Source organism: Halichoerus grypus, chromosome 4, assembly GCF_964656455.1.
Source record: "Halichoerus grypus chromosome 4, mHalGry1.hap1.1, whole genome shotgun sequence".
Taxonomy (NCBI): domain Eukaryota; kingdom Metazoa; phylum Chordata; class Mammalia; order Carnivora; family Phocidae; genus Halichoerus; species Halichoerus grypus.
The window spans coordinates 564,113-582,079 of record NC_135715.1 but is presented as its reverse complement, the minus strand read 5'-3'; the positions used below and the strand labels follow the sequence as shown (position 1 = coordinate 582,079).

The following is a 17,967-nucleotide window of genomic DNA, read 5'->3' as shown; positions in this document are numbered from 1 at the left end:
AAAATGGATACAAGCCTAAACACGTTATTTTAAATTCAAGCAAGTATTTATTCAGTCCCCAATCCTTGCTTTAGAGTGGAAGCCCTTTTTTAGCCCACTTGTTTGAATTTCTTGGCTGAACCGTACACATAACATCCAGTGTTAGTGTCTGTCATTTAACCTTCTAGATTGTTTGCAGTTTTTCCAGGGTCTTAATAACAGACGACTAGCACAAAGAGGTGTTTAGGAGCTACCAGGAGCACAGCCGTGCAGGCCGCCCGAGGGTCCTCAGGGAGGGCCGAATGCCCGCCGGTTTGGCAAATGCCCGTCCCGCCATGTGGACGCGCCCTAGGTCCCCCATCTCCAGCGCCGGCGGTTCCCGTGCTTTCCGGCCAGCTCTTCTGAACCTTGCGCCAATCTGTGATGACATCCAGGGCTGAGTCCTCGGTCGTGGAATTGTGCGTGGACACGGGCGGGCATGTGTGTGCACAAGCTGTCTCTGAGAAGGACTGTGCTGGGTTATACTTACCCATTAGGTTATGGCAGAGAGCTCATTGTAACGACATTCGGTTTGAAATTCGGTTTAAAAGCCCAGAAAAGTTGCTTCCTTTGGTAGGTAAACTTTTAAATTGTGTTTTGTTTTAGTTTGCATCTCTTGACACAAGTTGAATGTTTTCCTTTTAAAACGTGTTTCTCTGTGAATTGATGAGTGTGTCCTGTGCTCATTTTCCTATTCCAGTGTCTGTTTCCTGTTGATTTATTTGCATCCACTCTTTATAAATTTAGGATATTAAACCTTTGTTCATCATTTCACAGCAAAATGTTAACATTAGGTTTGCCTTGGTCATTCTAGCAAGAGTTGTAAATATAAAATGATTTCGTTGTAAACCTATGGGAAATATACCTTGAATTCATACCCTGAATTTTAATGTTAAATACAGATAGTTTTTAGGTAGTTTAAATGTTTGTGCTGTGTTTAATGAGTTAGTGTGTTTTTGTTCATCTTCATTCAGTGCGACCCGCAGGACTCTCTGAGGCCCATGTTCAGGACAGCGGCCGGTGTTCGTGTAACTTCCTGAGTAATGACAGTGCAGGATAAGTATAGCTCATCGGGTCTGCTCAGCCTTGCGCAGGATCTTCCTTCCTCTGCTTGCAAGTATTAATGACTTGGATTCTACCTCGGAGGGGTCTTACGTTTCTCTTGTTTTATTTGCTCTTCCGAAAAATGAGGATTTGAGTGACAATATCTTATTCCTCCTGTGTTGACAGACCCTAAATCCTGGTTTGCAGGGAGGGAGGATAAAGAGGGCGGTATTTATGTGGGAGTCCAACCTGCAAATTTGTCCCAAGGCTGAGTGCGGGGGTCAGTTATTAAGTCATACGCGGCTTTGGTGTAGCGCACTTTGTAGTTAACCCAGATCATCCCGAAGTTGTTCGTTCCTGGAGGTCATCAGTACTTCTGCACTTCTGAAACCCTTGCTTTTTTAAAAGTGAAGTACCTTGTTTGTAACGAAATACAGCATAAAAGATGAATGTCTGTCTTAATATTGTCTAAATACGTAGGCTTACAGTAAGATGGCTGTGGATTGTGAGGTGTCCCATCCTTGTTTTAGGGTGCCCTGATGTGCCCTCCCCCAGCACAAGCACCAGCTCAGGCAGGAGGGAAGTCACAAAATTACAATCTCATGGGGTTTTGCAACTGCAGAGAGCTTTGAAACGGGGCCTGTAGACCTAGATGCTGGAACACTTCCCAGCCGGAAGTGGGGGCGCCCTGGGGGCACTTACCTCCCGTGGGCGTACCTCCTCTTTCCTTGACAAACTGGACAGTGGCCCCCACGGAGCTGCATGGCCACATCGCACTTTGAGGGCAGGAGGGGTGAGGAGGTGGTTAGTGTGCAGGTCAGTTTGTTTGATGGCTGAGGCCCCGACCTCTTGTGCATTCTAGGTCGTTGCTGCAGTGACATCTGGCTAGAAACCGCTCACTCTGGATTGTGGAGTACTCCTTCCCCTGCGAGGGGCCCCACCTGGGCCCCAGGGAGCACCTTGGAGGTTGTGAAGGACTGTGGTCCTTGTTCAAGCTCCTGGCCTTGGCGACTTGGTTTTTGTTGAGAGGGAATTTAGGGTCTTTCTGAAAGGGAGAAAGTGCCCTGCAGTAGCTTTTCTAGGAGAGAAGTTAGAGTAGCATGTTTTTATTTATTTATTTTTTTAAGGTTTTATTTATTTATTTGACAGAGAGACAGCGAGAGAGGGAACACAAGCAGGGGGAGTGGGAGAGGGAGAAGCAGGCTTCCCGCGGAGCAGGGAGCCCGATGTGGGGCTCGATCCCAGGACCCTGGGATCATGACCTGAGCCAAAGGCAGACGCTTAACCAACTGAGCCACCCAGGCGCCCCTAGAGTAGCATGTTTTTAAATTAGCTGATAAAATAAAGACACTCCGTGAGCAGAAATGTCTCCATCTCTGGCTCTGTTACTCCTAGGAGAGCCCTATAGGCCTGGACCCTGCCACCCTCCACTCAAAGCCACGGGACCGTGGGCGTTTCCTGGAAATGATGTCTGTGTCAGGATGGACGCAGTGATTTTGAACAGACCCACACTGCGGGCTCTGAGTCCAGCTGTCCGTCTTGCTGAGTCTTCAGAGGGCTTGGTGACTCGTTGGTAGAACGAAGGTGACAAGTGTCCTATCCCTTCCTCTCTCGGGGCAGTGAAGATTAAAGGGCCAGGCACATCACGTGTCCCGCCCAGCCTGGCAACACTTGGATGGGTTCTGAGAGCGAGGCGTATGGCTTTGAACAGCTTGGGAGCTCATCGCAGGCCCGGGTCTCGTAGACATGCTTCGTGGCTGTGAGTGGTTGGTCTAATCAGAGCTCTGGGGGGGACCCACTCCTAGTGAGGGAATAGGCTCCTTGTTAGGGCCTGAACTTGGGAACCGAGTTGGGGTGCAGGGGGCAGCAGGCTCCTGGAGACGGGGTATAGGGGGGACGCTTCTCCGCCAGGAGCCCAGGGTCCCCAGGCCTGTTTTAGCCCCGTTCCTCACCTCAACCCCAGTCTCTCTGCAGACAAGTCTCTGCCCTGCCTCCTCCCCAACTTGCCCTGACTACAGTTTGGACAAATTGCATGGGACGTGGGCAGCGGGAACTCGTCCTGGGTGGATGGAGCCTCTGACCCCTGGGGCTCCCCCTTTAGGGGTTGAGGCTGGGGCCCGGCTGTCAGGAGGGTGGGTGTGGGCCAGTTAAATAGCATGGACTTTGGTTAAGGAGAAGAGCACTCAGTGTGGCCATCTGGTTGGCTCAGCCTTTGTCATTATAAAGAAGGCGGACTCCTGTTCTGCTGGGGAATGGCTTACTGATAAATCACATTCCGGCCTGCTGCTTTGTGTTCCACGTTACAAGTCCTCGTCAGGCCCCTGTGAAAATGCAGGACACAACATACCGCACCACCTCTGTGCAGATTGGCCGTAGAAACGCCAGAAAGTGAGACGTAGGCAAATACTTAAACATTGTTTTGGAGCCATGTTATATTTTCTTCCAGGCAGTTTTGCATTTCTCCGTGCTCTAGAATAAATTTGACATTTTTCTGGCAAAAAGGCAAAGGGTGAAGTGCAGAGTGCAGTCAGATAGGGAAGAAAAGCAGATGCTGTGGTTCCGGCTGCGTCTGTCTAGGAAGGGCCATACCTCTGGGGAGCGAGAGAGACAAACCCAAGGAGCAGCACAGAGCTTGTGTTTCGGTGTGAGTGGGAGGCCGTGTGCCCGTGCTTTCTGAAGTGGGGTGGGGGATAATACTGCAGTGGTTCTGCATTTGGTTGACATTCGGGTCCTGCTTGGTGGGTGGAGTCGGGCAGAGGTAGCTGGAGACACTAATTTATGCCGAATCTCTGGTGGCGCTCACAGGAGCCAAGGGGTGCGGGCATTCCTGTGCTGGGAGAGACTGCCCGTCTTGAAGCAGTGAGGAGAATGCGGGAGAGCTTGGCCTGGGCTGTGAGTCGTTCTGCTGACTGTTGGAGGAGGGGGCGGCAGGAACAACCGTACCTTGTTTGTCAGCTGCTGGTGGGTGGCCCCTGGCAGAGAGCCCACGTTCTCACCTAAATTTCAGAGACCCTGCTGGCAGCACCCCCTTCCCCCGGGCCACACCCGCTCCTCCCCTCCCCCCCCACTTGCTGGGATTTGCAAATTTGACTCCTACCTCCCAGGTCGCCCCTCACCGATGGACTTGGGCTCTGTCCTGAGGATGTGGGTTTCTTACGGCTGCTCACTGGGGTGCGCTCCTGGCGGGAGCCTGTGCGTGTGCTCTCCAGACTTCCCCTTCTGCTCTCTAGCCACCACTGCCCTGCCTGGGGCTCGGGGCCGGCTCCCCGGGACCTTCCGTCCTGCTCTGTCCAGTCTGTGGACGTGGACCTCTGTTCCATTGGCTCTTGCCGCCATCTTGGTTTCTTTTCTGTGGTTGCCCCTCCGGGTCCTGACCTCCAATCTGCAGCCTCTAGCCTGCATCCTGACTCGTCCCTCATCACCACTAGATTCGCTATCCTTGGGGCCCATATCCTTTGTTTTATCCAGCCTTACGCTTTATCCAGTTACAAAACAGCGTTTCAGTAGGAATTCAGAGGATATCAGAAAGCTAATGGTTATTGAAAATCATAGTCCAGGGTGACTACTATTAATGTGCTGGTGATGATTGGGGGCTAACTCCCTAGCTGTGTGTGTTTAAACATACGCATCTCTCATACGTTACGTAAATGGACTCCCACGTTCTGTTCCCTGCTGTTCGACTCCACAACTCCTCCTAGGTACACTGGCAGGTATAAACAGAAAAGCCACTTCCGTGGAACATTAGAGACATATGCACGTGCAGGAAGAGCGTGGTGCTGACACCCTGCACCGTCCCGAGTAATGCTGCTCCGCCCGCCGGGGGATCGTAAGCTGGTTCCAACACGTTGTCCTTCCATTAAGTATTCTAGTGTGCATCTCTAAAGACGCCCAAAATAATGAACGATAGTTTGTTAGTATTGTTGGAGAGCTAGCGTCTGGGAGTTTGAACGGTTTGTGTCCAGGGAGAGCCGGTGTTTTGTTTGGCTGTGTCCTCATGTATTTGGTCCTGCTGAGGGCATTTAGGTCGTTTCCGGGAGCTTCCTTCCTTGTAAGCGGAGTTTGCTGGCGGGCGGCTCAGGGCGCCGTCCCTGCCGTGGGAGTGCGGTTGTCTCTGCAGAGCGGGCGGGTTGGGTAGAGGCAGGATCGCTAGCTCACGTGTGCTCTTTAGGGCAGGGGCTCGGTCTGAAGCCCCTCTGGGTGTAGCGTTCCTACTTGTTTCCACTTCACTCTTTTGTCCACTTGCAACCTGTTCTTCATGTGATGAACCTTGGCTCTACCTTAGGCTGTTTTGCATAATGTGCCACATCCGATCGTCACCGTGGTGCCCTTTCTGTGCAAGGACAGAACCCGCGGCAGGTGGGCAGGCAGGTGTCCAGTGCTCAGAGTCGAGGGCACGGGCCTCAGCGCGTCCGCATGCGCGGTCGGCCTTGTCACGGCTTGCCCAGGCAGCCTGGAACTACAGCGTTGTTACCCACGGTTTCTGTGGCTCCAGATTCGGCTGCAGCTGGGCCGGCTCCCAGTCCAGGACCCGAAGTGGCCTGATGGCTTGAGGTCCCTGTGGGCAGGACCGTGCCTGAGCTCACTCACCTGGTCCACGGCGGGATGCATTCACTTCCGGGCTGTTGGTAGGAGGCTGCCCTCGGTTCCTGGCCTTGTGGGCCCTCTGTGGGGGTAGCTAATGTGGCCAGAGTGAGGGGGGAAGGGGATGGGGCGAGGCCCACACGCTCACAAGGAGCGAGAGCGAGCCAGCAAGACATGGCTCCTGAAACCTAGCCTGCTTTTGCAGATCTCGTCACTAGGTCAGGCCACACTCCAGGGGGGGAGATTGGGCAGGGCCGCGAAGTTCCACAGGTGGGAGCCCCTCACGTCCCACATTGGGTGCAGGCAGGGCGTCCACAGGCTGTCCTCTGGGCCCGTCCTCGAGGGGCGTCTGTGGCTGGGACGGTGGTGGTGTTGGAGGCTCTGGTCCTGTTTGCTCTGCAGTCGAGGGGTGTTTGCAGGGTCTCCATGGGACCCACGGGGTGCAGTGAGGGGCGGGTCCCGCTGCGGGTCCCCAGGCCTTCCAAATGCCTCTTGACTCAGGTCCTTCCTTAGATCACCCCTGGAGCTTGTGTTGAGGAGCGTCCAGCATTCTGCGGTGGGATTTGCCATCTGGACGTTTCCGCTCAGTGATGGTGCCACGTATCCTTCAGGGAGGTTTGGGAGTCTCGTCGGGCCCTGTGTGCGTCTGTGGTGGGATCGCTGCTGGTACTCGGTGTCTTTGCTGCCTCTGAGAGGGCCCCACTGCCATTTTTCAGGCCAGGTCACTGCTGGTACAAGGAGCACTGGGGGTGGATGTTCTCGTTCTCCCCGTCGGCCCATGCGGGTGCCCCCAGCAGCAGCTGCGCACTCCGTGCCCCCCGGCCCACAGGTGCTTCTGATGCTGTAGCTGGGGCCCTCGCCGCCGCTGGGGGCCCTCTGGAAGGAGAAAAGTCAGGAGCAGAGCTGAGGGCGAGGTCCGCAGAGGGAGGTTCCTCTCTCAAGGTCCTTGTGGATTCTTTCCAGGTGCCTGGACAATGGCACCTGCTGGTGTTCTGTGTGAGTATCAGTGAGGAGATGGGTGTGTAGGTTTCTCTTTCTGTGCTGGCTTTTCCAGGTTTCCATGTCCTCGTGACACCGCTTGAAACCTCAACTCTTCATCGCCTCATTGGCCCCGTCTTGGTGTTTTCGTGCTTCTGTCTTGGAATTATGTCTGCATCTCAGTTGGCAAACTGCCCGGCCCGCTGCCTCTTCTAGGAAGTGCAGTTCTGTCGCAGCAGCCTTGCCGTCTGTTAGAGACCTGCTGTGGCCGTGTGGGGGCCGCCCAGCACTTCCCAGGCTGCCCGGGGCCGGTGTCCTGCCCCGCAGGGCTTCTGCTCCAGCAGGGCTCGGGGGCAGCAGGAAGGAACTGGTACGGGAGTGAAGGCGCGCAGAGAGGCAGCGGGACGTGTGGGGCCTGCCCGCCCGGGGCCCGAGCTCAGGGGGCGGTGAGGCTGCGCCCTGCAGCCCGGCTCTGGCTTCATCTCTGATGCGCCCCTGCGGGCGCGGGCGGGCCGTCCGCCCCGGGGCTGTGTCTGCCGTGGGGCCTGGCCACTAGGGGGCAGCGAGCGGCCCCGCGGGCGCGGTACCGCCAGGGCTCACGGCCTGTGTGTGACGCCTGGAGCTCCGTGACTTCCTGCTGATTCTGCTGAATTACCTAGAGTGTCCCACCCCGATTCCGTCGCGGCTCCGTCGGCTCGGCGTCCCGTGCAGCCTTGTGCTTTGGCGCCGTGAGCCGGGTCCTCGGAGCCACCGCGGGAGCAGATTGGCAGTCGTGTTTCCACTGAGTAGCAGACACGACAGGATGAATGATGTTTGTGAGAAACACTGAGGTGAGCTGTGGCCGAGTGCTTCTGCTTCTGGTTTACATGTTTACACAAATTTAGCATTTTGGTGTTTTCTTACTGGAGGGAAGGTTTGCACCTTCAGTGTGAAGATTTTGGAGAAAAATACATCCTATGCGCTTATCTTAAAATTAGCCACAGTTTCAGGAATAACTTAAAATATAAAACACAGCCTGTGTTCCGATGCTTGTAGTCGCGTCCGTGCGGGTCTCGCCTCTGGGCAGAAGACAGGAGGGCCGTGGGTGGTGTGGCCGCGGTACTTTGCTGGCCCGGGTCTGGGGTGTAACTGAGGCTGTCGTATTTACTAACTAAACCTGTACCAGCGGGTTCGTGTTGGAGCATCGCAGGGAGGCTGTCACCGACGTGTTGGCGTCTCCTCGTGTGGAAGGCGCAGGGCGGGGGCGTCGCTCGTGGCTCTGGGCAGAGGAGCTGAGCGCGTGGGCGTGGCACACCTGGGCCGCCGCAGGAAGGCCGCGTGTCCGTCCTTACGGAGAGACAGGAAGCAAGTGTGAGACCACAGAGCGGTAAAGAAGGAGCTCCGGGAGCGGGCACCTTTCTCAGGCCGCACCGCACATTCAACACAGACGTCAGTGTTGACTTTGTCGAGTGTGGTCTCAGCCTGCGTTATAATGCGCGTCCTCGGGAAGGGAGTCTCCCCACGTGTCTGCTGCGCACCCCTCGTAGACCTCATCATCTTTGGGCTGCTGCTGACGACCACTCGCAGGGACCACCTTGCACTGGCCTTCCGGAGCCCTGGCGGTCCTGCGCCCCCGGGGCCGCTCGGAGCCCCATAGTCGCGGGCAGGTGGAGACGACTCGTCCCCTGGTGCGGGTGTGTAAAGGTTTGCACGTCATGCTGTGATTCTTGTGAGGCTGTGAGGGAGGTGGGCTCGCACTGCTGTCCTCGTCCTGCAGGTGGGGACTCGCCCAGGGCCCCCCCACAGGAGAGCCCAGGGTGGGCGGCCGCTCCACAGGGGACAGCAGCGAGGGAGGGGCGCCAGGCGTCGGCGCCTGCGCGGGGAGTCTCACAGCTGTCGCACAAATCAGATCCACAGTAGCGAGCTCTTCTCAGGAAAGGTGATGGTAATTTCCTGCTGTACTAGGTTGGGTCTTGCCGCACCTCACCACGGTCAGCCCCAGAGGTCTTTATCAGGTGTTCTGTGTCCTTTGGGACTCACACCCCATGAAGGGGGTGGTGTTTCAGAAAAGCACCATTAGGGGAAGGCTGAGACCGGGACCTGGGGGTGGCGGTGGGGTTCTGGGTGATGATGCTGGTGACCTTTCCATATGTCCCTGAATTTGTGTGGTTCAGACAGACCTGCTTCTCTCCTGAACTCCACACCACCCTCACGCTTCTGCCGAGCGATGCCCAGTGCCCCCCGCGCTCCACGGTACCAGCCGCTGCGCGGGAGGGGAGCGGCCCTGGGGGGCTGTGCACCTGCGGGCACGGTAGACACACAGCCTGGAACAGGGAAGTGTGTCCCCCTGAGTTGGTCGAGCCCAGAAGTGATTTCTCATCTTCACAGAGAGCGGAATTGGGGGACGAGCTGGCTGGGCCCTGGATTCAGACCTCATTTGGGAACTGGGTTGTGCAGTGAGGGTGGGCATTCAGGCAGGATGAACCAGCACCGGAACCCGCTTAGGTCATCCATAACGTGGAAGCTGGTTGACCCCGAGAGTCTGTCCGGCTCTGGCGTCGCCGGCTGTCAGGCCTTTGCTGGCTGGGCCATGGGTGGCGATCCAGCCCAGCCGGGGGCCACGGGGCCTCCTTGTTCCCAGGCCGCCGCTCCCTCCGGACGGACTTGTGAAGTGCTGTTGTCTTTGTCTGAGGTCAGGAAACCTAGATAGCTCATTTTGCTCATGACTGTTTGTCTTTGATAATTGGCAGTTAGGCATGTTACACCAGGAAATTTGGGCCAAATCTGTGTGCTCCTGTTAGAGTTTGCTTCAAAAGTACTTTCAGTGACTTCCCAGTTGGTGAAAAGAAGCACTTTCTCTTACGTTCTAGAGAAAAATCGTTGATCACTGTGGAACAGACGACCCCAGAGCTCAGTGGTTAAGAGAACAGTAAACGTTTCTTCTCCCGCACGGTTTCCGTGGCTCAGTCTGGGATTGGCTGGGTCGCAGTGGACACACTGCCCAGGTCGGCTGCAGCCAGAAGGCGTGTGCCTGGAGCACCTGCCTCCACGGTGGCCGCCCCCGCGTGCCTCGCCACCTCTCCTCACCTCCCACCACACCCCCGGGCGAGGAGAGGGCTGTCGGGTGGCGTGGAACCCTCCTGGAGCCTGGCATCCCGCCCCGGCCGGAGCGCCGGGGGCCCGCAGGTTCCCACGTCTGAACCGTAACAAGGGCACCGTCCCCCAGGCTTGGTTTGTAGGTGTTCTGCGTTGTGTTCTCCACATCACCCATGAGCATTAAAAGTAGCTAATTTCCTTAGTGAAGAGCAAGCTTGCACCTCCTGTGATTCTGACACGTTGTGTCCCGAAACAGATCATTTCTGTGCCTGGAAGACTTGCCGTGGGGTAAACTGGTCACTGTCCTGAGTGCGGACAATGCAGGCGTCCACAGGAGCCAGTCACCAGCTGCTTGACTTCTCCCTGGTCCAGTTTACTGTCCTGTAGGTCTTGGCTTGGGAATAAGGCAGGTGTGTATTTTACTGACCTGGCAGCTCTCTGGGAAGTTGATTCCGTTCCAGAAGCGGCCCCTGGGTCCGTAGCACTCAGGCGGTGTCGCGGCTGGGGCGCTGCCATCGTCTGGTGGTTGTGGCCCCTGGTCTGCTGGCCTAGCAGGGAACGGCAGCCCCGTCACACAGTCTTCCTAGCCCAGTGTCAGGACTGGCACTGCTGGGACAGCCTGCTCTGGACGCGGCAGCCTCTTTGTGCCGGGCCACCGCGCCTCACCGGGCTCTCACGGACCAGACTGGGGGCTGGGCCCTGCCTGCTGCATACGTGGCGGGGGCCTCGCCGACCGGTGCTGCCCCCTGTAGAAGTGCAGCCCCCTTCTTGCAGGAGCTCTTTCGGGGTGCAAGACACAGAAATGTGTCTTGCCAAGCGGGATTCACCTTAGGGTTTTCCTGGTGCCATGGAGCAGACACGATGCTTGTGGGTGGGTCTCTTGTCCAGGGCTCGGGTGGCTCCCTTCATCCTCTTCGCTCTGCCAGTGTCTTCCTTTATGTCCTGCTCTGTATGTTCTCCAGTGAGTCCTCAGCTCCGGCTCATGACATTGAGACGGTAGGGAGCGACTGGCCCCCTCGTTGGTTCCCAGACTTGCCAGAAAGGGCCGTCCAGGCCGCTCGTCGATGGCTCCTGCAGGCGGCGTGTCGGGGGGGATGCAGCCTTCTCCAGGGAGGCCGGGCTGCTCTGACTGGTGGCGTGAGTCGGACTGGGTGTCCCCCAGGGGGGCCTGGGGCTGCCCAGCTTGGTTCCCAGCCTGGGTTGTGAGGCTTGGTCGCCAGGGTTGTGCTGCTGCTGTGCCGACTGGGATCGCCATCTCTGCGGGAGGGGCGGCATTCTTGGCATTCCCGTGAGCGGCCAGGACCGCCGCGCCCAGTGACCGCCGGGCGGGAGCCGCACATCCAGTGTCAGGCAGACGTGGGGCCCCACCGGTCCCACCTTGGCAGACCCACGCAGGCAGTGACGGCCTTGTTCTCACCGGCTCTGGCATCCGCTCGTGCATCTGCTCTGGTGTGGACGGATGGTGGACAAGGAGGTCAGGGCCGCTGTCCGTGGGGCTGAGGAGCCCTTGGGGCCGTGGGAGGGAGGAAGAACTGGCAGCACCCGTGATGTGCAGGGGGCCTGGGGCCGTTGGACAGGCGCTGCTGTCAGCGTGGGGGCAGAGGCTCTCGCTCTGGGGTGTTTGGTATCCTGTGGCTCTGGGGCACTTTGAGCCTGTTTGCTGGGACCAGCCTAGCCTGGTGCAGGCCCGCTGGCCCGGAGCGAGTCGCTCTGCTCCTCCAGCAGGTGGAGAGTCCGCTTCACCCACCTCCTGGCCGGTGATCTTCTAGCCCAGCCAGGCCTCAGTCTGTGATCGTCCTCACGGGCACGCACTTGGCTCCCTCAGTTTCTATGGGAAGGTGGGGTTTTGGAGAGTCTGGGAGACGTGGCCCATGTGGTGCTGCCACCTCAGGGGCCGTGCGGGTGGCCCCTCACCCACGCGCGCCTGACGTCCATCTCCGGTGAGCTCAGTGGGTCCGGATGTGTGCTCTGAACTCTTGTGTGGATTGTGCATTTGGGTGCCTTTGGTTTGTTCACTGTGCGCCCAAAGGAGACAGTGAACCCGTGCCCGGGATGTGGCAGGGCCGAGGTGGGTGGTCTCCCGCGCCAGGCCCAGGCGAGCTGTGCGCGTGTGCACTCCCGGCTTGTCACTGCCACAGGTGTGCTTGGGAGGTGTCCCTCTGGAGGCTAAGCCGTGCCCCGGGGACTGCATTTGCTCAGGGTGGGGATGCAGTGGGGCTTCCTGGAGAAGCAAGATGGCGCTGGAAGCTGTGCTCAGACCCCCTCACAGGCTGGCCTGTGCTCACACAGCCCGTGAAGCAAGTCCAGGCACACAGGCATGTGAGCTTCTGTGGGTGTGTGTGAGGTGAGTGTGGACACAGGCGTGAGTCCCTGAACACCTGGGCCACGGGGTCTCCTGGGCGTTCTTGGGGGTGCTCCCGCCAGGCCAGGAATCCCACTGGCCTGGTCGCTGGAGGTCAGAGGCGAGGGCAGGAGGGAGAGGCTTGTCTGCCGGGCTCGACTGACCCATGTGGTGGTTCGTGTGCGTGCGCGTGTGTTTATGCACATGCGTGTCCACGTGTGGGTGTAGATGCCCCTGTCTGTATGGATGTGTGTGCTCATATGCGTGTGAGTGAGTGAGTGTGTGTAAGCAAGTGCCCACAGGTGCCCGCGGCAGGGCAGGAGTCAGGAGGCTCGGTTCCCCAGGACCCCCTTCCCCCCAGGCAGGAGCACCTGTGCTGGCCCCGTGCGGCATGCACACGCCCTCTGCTGGACTCGGGACGCCAGCAGTGCAGGGTGCCCACGACTCACTGCTTCCCGTGGAAATCGAGATAAACAAAAGCAGAAAGCAAGGCAGCAGTCCTTCCTCGGCCTGGACACCACCACCTGTAGCGTCCTGGGGGCCCCTGCAGGCCCTTTCTACGCACCGTGCGTTGGGACGTTACTTCCCTGGTGCCCCCAGCGTGCTTGTGCGGGCGCCCTGCTCCCGAGGCGGGGTGCCCCGGTCGCCAGGCGCACCCTGCGGTCCTGCTGTGCCCGACTCCTGCACACCGCGGTACGTTTCCCCAGCTGCAGGAGGAACTGCTGTGCCTGGGGCTCTGACCCAGCCCTCTCCTCGGGCCCCGTTACTAGGCTGCCCTCAAGATGGTCAGATGAATTTCCACGTCCACCCAAGGTATGCCCCTGCCAGTCTCAGGCTTGCCATTTAATGCATATGCGGACTTCATCTACGAAAGCTGTGTTTCATTAATACGTCAAGGGCTAAGCTTCGAAGGCAGACATCTTCGAGTGAGCTTTTCTCTGCTGAGTGTCCAGCCAGAGAGCTCAGCGGCGGGAGGCCCTGCTCTCCCTGCATGGCATCCTGCCCTTGTTTGCATAACTATGACCATTGTATCTTTTAATGCTTTATTTTACACCACCCTCAGACGGGCTGGCTTGTCGCTCTTTCAGATGTGCTATTTATTGTCCTTGTTGCTTTCTGCAGGCCGGTCTAATTGAAGCCAACGGGGAACTCAAGGTCTTCATAGACCAGAACCTTAGTCCTGGAAAAGGTAAGGCGTCTCTTTCTGAAATACAATTCTGTTGATAAGAGTGTTGAGTTTGGTGTGTTTGTGAATTTCTCTGGTGTGAGAGTCCTGGTCAGCGGTGGGGACCCTGCTGTGGGAGTGCTCTGGCCCAGGGCCCCTGATGGAAGGGGTGGTGCGGTGTTCGGAGCTCAGCTGGACACGCCACCTGCGGGCACACGGCAGCGGTGGAGTTCATCTTGGTCTGTAAGTCATACGGTTCGCAGAAGTTCGGGAATGTGAAGAAGTGCGGAGAACCCAGGCATGTGCTTTCCTCCACCTCAGGGCCGCTGCGAGCCCTCCAGGTGTCGGCTCTGGACACGGGCGCCGACCAGAACAGACTCGAATCCAAAGCTTATGGTGCATACCTCGTGTGTGGACGAGCGTCCTCCCCGTCAGGAAGCCGTGTGTGTATGTTCAGGGGCAGGCGCGGAGGTGGATTGGTCGAAGCCCCTTCTCCCCCTGGGGCCCCACGGCTCCCCCCGTCGAGTGACCGTGAGGAACGTCTGCCAGTATGTTTGAGCCCACTGCTTGTTTCCTTGGGTGGACTAGCCGTGGGAGCGCCAATCAGAGGAGATGGCGGGTGACCGCCGGCTGCCCGTAGCGCTCGGTCACTTCCGCCACCTCTGCTCTGCCCGCGTCAGCCGGATGGAGGCCCGGACACGGGATCTCTTGGCTCCCGAAACGGGTGCTGTGTCCCAGCCCCTTCCCGTCCATCTGTTGCTGGTGAGTGGGATAGGAGCCCAGCCGTCTCCTGCCCTGTGGGGCCCTTCCTGTGTGGATCAGCAGGCCGGCGTGGTTTGGGGTGGCGGGCTTATACCCTGTCCCCTCTGTTGCTTTGGGACGTCACACCTTCAGATGCCCACGGATGCTCTCGTGCCCTGCAGGGCCCCTGGCCTGCGCCCTGTCCAGGCTCCGCTGGTCTTCCTTGTCCCACTGGCCGCTCTCCCCCAGGACGGGCCATGGGTCCGCGCGTGCTCTCCTGGTTTCTCTGTCTTCAGAAGGTCGTAAGCAGTGTCCTGCTTTTCTGTGGATCCCTTGCTCTTTCGCTTCCTGTGCAAGAACGGAGAGCCCGCTGAGGGGTTCAGCGTGTGCAGACAGTTTATCTCGGTGGCTTTCACCGTTCACAGATTGCCTGAGTGAGAGACGCTGTAGTGAAACTGACAGGACCCTTAGAATTTCAGGAGTTGTAGGCATGACGTGTTCTGTTAGAGTGATGAAGCAGAAATAATCGTGAAAAAAGTCCACAAACTTTGCTCCCTTGGAAATATGGAAATCTTTTCTTCTGGTGTTTACCTTGAATGTCTTCGTTGTTTGGATGCTCTGAGAGTCTCACTTATTATCACATGCTGCTTGTCTCCTTTTCCTTCTTACGAGGGCTTGCGTCCTGCGGAGTCTGATGGTGAGGGAGGGGGTTGAATTGGACCAGAAAACAGCTTCTTGAGTTCATTAGAATATTCCGGTGTTAGCTGCTTGCACTGTTTAATGTATTTCGTGTCCTTCTTGGGTGTGGTCTGGCTGCTCTGCAGCCCCCTTATCTTGCCCGGGGCGCTCCCCCAGCGGGTTCCGTGCTCCACTCATGGCTGGACGCAGAAGAGCTGCCCCTCGAGGCTCTCCTGGCTTCTGCCTCTGCTTCTGCACCTCTGCTGGGACCAGCGTGGCCTCCCAGGTGCTTGCGCTCCTTGCCTTCTTCTGGGGCTCCTGCCCCTGCACCTCAGGGGTGTTCTGGGTGTGAGAAAGCCCGTGACCACATCTCTGCGACCTGCTCCCTAGCTCTGGCCCTGCCCATGAGGCTGAGTGCCGCCAGGCTTCTCCTGCTCTTCTGATCAACAGAGCTGTTTGTCTGTCGGACGGGCAGCCCGGTGCTGTTCTGGCCGTGGACGGAGCAGGACCAGGCTGTCTGACTGCTCAAGCTCCGTCCCATCCTGTCTGCCCGTCGAGACCGTTTCCACCCGCAGTCCCCTTTGCTTCGGGCTCAGGAGTTTGAAGGGTAATTTCAGGCAGTGTGGTGCTGACTTGAGCTCTTCACTTGGGTCATTCACTGGTGTTCCATTAGGTTGAGGAGCCCGTGGGGGTCACACTGTGTTGTCTGATTCAGCGGTCACTGCAAGGCACTTCCCGAGGAGGTTTGGCAAAGGCTCAGCCAGGGTCGTGGTGAGTGAGGGCCAGACCCTCCGGCACAAGCTTGTCCGGGAGCCCAGGGGCGTGGCCGGCAGTGTGTGCCCGAGAGCTGTTGCTGGAGTGACCTCGAGGGGCAGGAGGGCTGCGGTCCGGCCCGGTGCAGGCTGGGCGTTGAGGGGCAGGGGCCGGTCTCCTTTTGCCCCCACCCCTGTGCCCCTGCGCCCCGCACCCCTGCACCCCACATCCCCGCGCCCCACACCCCTGCACCCCACACCCCCACACCCCTGTGCCCCTGCACCCCGCACCCCTGCACCCCACACTCCCACGCCCCACACCCCTGCACCCCGCACCCCTGCACCCCACATCCCTGCGCCCCGCGCCCCTGCACCCCACGCCCCGCACCCCTGCGCCCCGCGCCCCTGCACCCCACACCCCCACGCCCCACACCCCTGTGCCCCTGCACCCCGCACCCCTGCACCCCACACCCCGACGCCCCACACCCCTGCGCCCCTGCGCCCCGCGCCCCTGCACCCCACACCCCCACGCCCCACACCCCTGTGCCCCTGCACCCCGCACCCCTGCGCCCCGCGTGTTGCCCCTGCAGGGCCAGCTTGCCACTGCTCCCAGGTCCACCCAACGAGAATTTGGGGGTGGGCCGGCATCTGAGTTGTGCTGGACCTGGGCACTCACGGGGTCCCTACTGCCCTCGGCTGGGGTCGGTGAGCCCCTCCTGAGACGAGGCCTCCTCCTTGCCTCCTGTGTTGTGCTCCTGTCCAAGCTCTGGCTTATGCTGCCCCCTCCCCACCACGGGGGTCCCGTGTGCTCCCAGGCGGGGCTTGTTGCTCTTGCCCTGTTGTGTCCTGGCCGCGACTCTGCTCACCATCCTGGCGGTCAGCGCTGCCCGTGCCTCTGCCTCGCCTGCCTCTTTTTGCTGCTGCGTGTGGCCCATTTCCAGGCCCCAGCGTCCCACAGGCCTCTCCAGAAGCAGGGCCTGTGGGAGGCACGTTGCGAGTGTGAGAGGCTCGTTTGGTGGAATTGGCCCACGTGACGGGGGGTTGGCAGGTCTGAAATGTGCAGGGCGAGCCGGCGGGCCGGACGCAGGCAGCACTCCTTCCTCCTTGGGGAAACCCGGTTCTGCTCGGAAAGCCTTGGTCTGGTTAGGTGGTTCTGGAGGGTGGTCTCCCTGCCCTGAAGTCGGCTTACTGGCTCCAGAGAAGCCGCCGGCTGGCCTGCGATCGGATAGCTGGGGATGGGCACCTTGGCAAGTGGGCACATCAAGTCGGTCATCACAGCTTTCTGCACCCACCGGCCCTGAGGACCAGAGCGCTGGCAGTCGGAGACGGGGAGTTCTTATGTGTGCAGTCTTGGTCGTGACGGCGTCGGTCACTTCCAGTGTCTTGCCCGTGGCTGTAGTGCTGTGTCAGCCTTCGCACGTTTGTTCCGTGTTTTGGGCTGATGCTCAGGAGTGGAAATCGGATCACGTGGCACGTGTTCGGGGCTGCACCATTTTGCATCTGCACCAAACACGTGAGCGCCCCAGGCCCTGCACACCTAGCAGCACTCCCCCTTGCCGTGTTTTGGCTTCTGGTGGCTCCAGTGGGTCTCCGCCATTTCGCTCCTGGGCCTGCCCTCCTGGTAGGGGTCTGTCCAGGGGCTTCGCTGGCCCACTTTCTCTCCGGTGTTCCTACTTGGTTCTCTTCTTCCAGCCATCTGGCTGCTACTCTGGGGCTCAGGCCGCCATCCCCTGCCACGCGTGCACCCTCCCCCTCCCGACGCGCCTGCTGCCTGCCTGGGGCCACAGCTCGTGTGCGGGTCTCTGGCTGCAAATCCTTGCTTGCACCCTTCCAAAAAATTTTTTCTTTATTAGACACACAACACATGCTCCCTGAAGAAGCCCCGAGTTACCTGAGTACAGTTAAAGTGTGTCTTCACCATTCCGTAAACACTTTCCTGACATGCAGTGTTGGGGCGTGTCATGCTTGCGTGGGTGCTCATCCAGTCCCTGCAGCGTGTGACTTAACACTTGGCTGTCGCTGGGCCATTCCTGGAGTTTCTAGTGCCGCCTTTTTGGTGGAGAGCTGTGATACCTGTCGACTGTTGACAGAGACCCGTCTTCTCCCCAGAGAGCTCTGTGCCCGCATGTGCTCTGTGCAGGGGGCAGGCCTGTCTCTGCGGAGCGCTGCTCCAGGGTCTGTGGCCGCGTCTGGCAGGTGAGAGGCCATCGCCGGCGGCTTGCGGCACTGTGCTTCTGCTTCGGTGGTGCCTCTCCTCTTAGAAGGGCTCTAAGGCAGGAGAGATGAAATTTTGGGGGTGCTATGTGGCTGAAAACGTGGCATCGCTGTGTAATCTTTGAGACGTGGTGACTGCACCCTCCCAAACACGCACACACCTGTGCACACGTGGGTCCGTTCAGGCTGGTGTTTGTGCGGCGGTTTGGAGAGGGGCCTCGCTGCAGGAGGAAATGGCAGGACTCGCTCAGCCCCTCAGAGGCTGCCCTCTTGGGGAACGTGGAGTAGAGGCATCGGCTTGTTCTCTCCTCCCAGCCGTTCGAACCCAGAGGACGCCTAGAGCACGGAGTGATGTCCCAGCCTCTGAGCCCTGCTGCTGG

General features: G+C 58.9%; 1 protein-coding gene across 3 annotated transcripts in view; it reads left to right on the top strand.

Moving 5' to 3' along the window:
* Positions 1 to 17,967, top strand: part of TFDP1 (transcription factor Dp-1) — a 43,314-nt gene that overhangs the window by 6,052 nt on the left and 19,295 nt on the right. For 2 of the 3 annotated variants that reach the window (XM_036068852.2, XM_036068851.2), the window contains exon 3: positions 13,160 to 13,226. In XM_036068852.2, the coding sequence (XP_035924745.1) occupies positions 13,160 to 13,226 (67 nt within the window). Of the gene's footprint in view, positions 1 to 12,627; positions 12,851 to 13,159; positions 13,227 to 17,967 lie in introns of those variants that run through there. The other variant, XM_078070053.1, reaches the window with a different exon arrangement.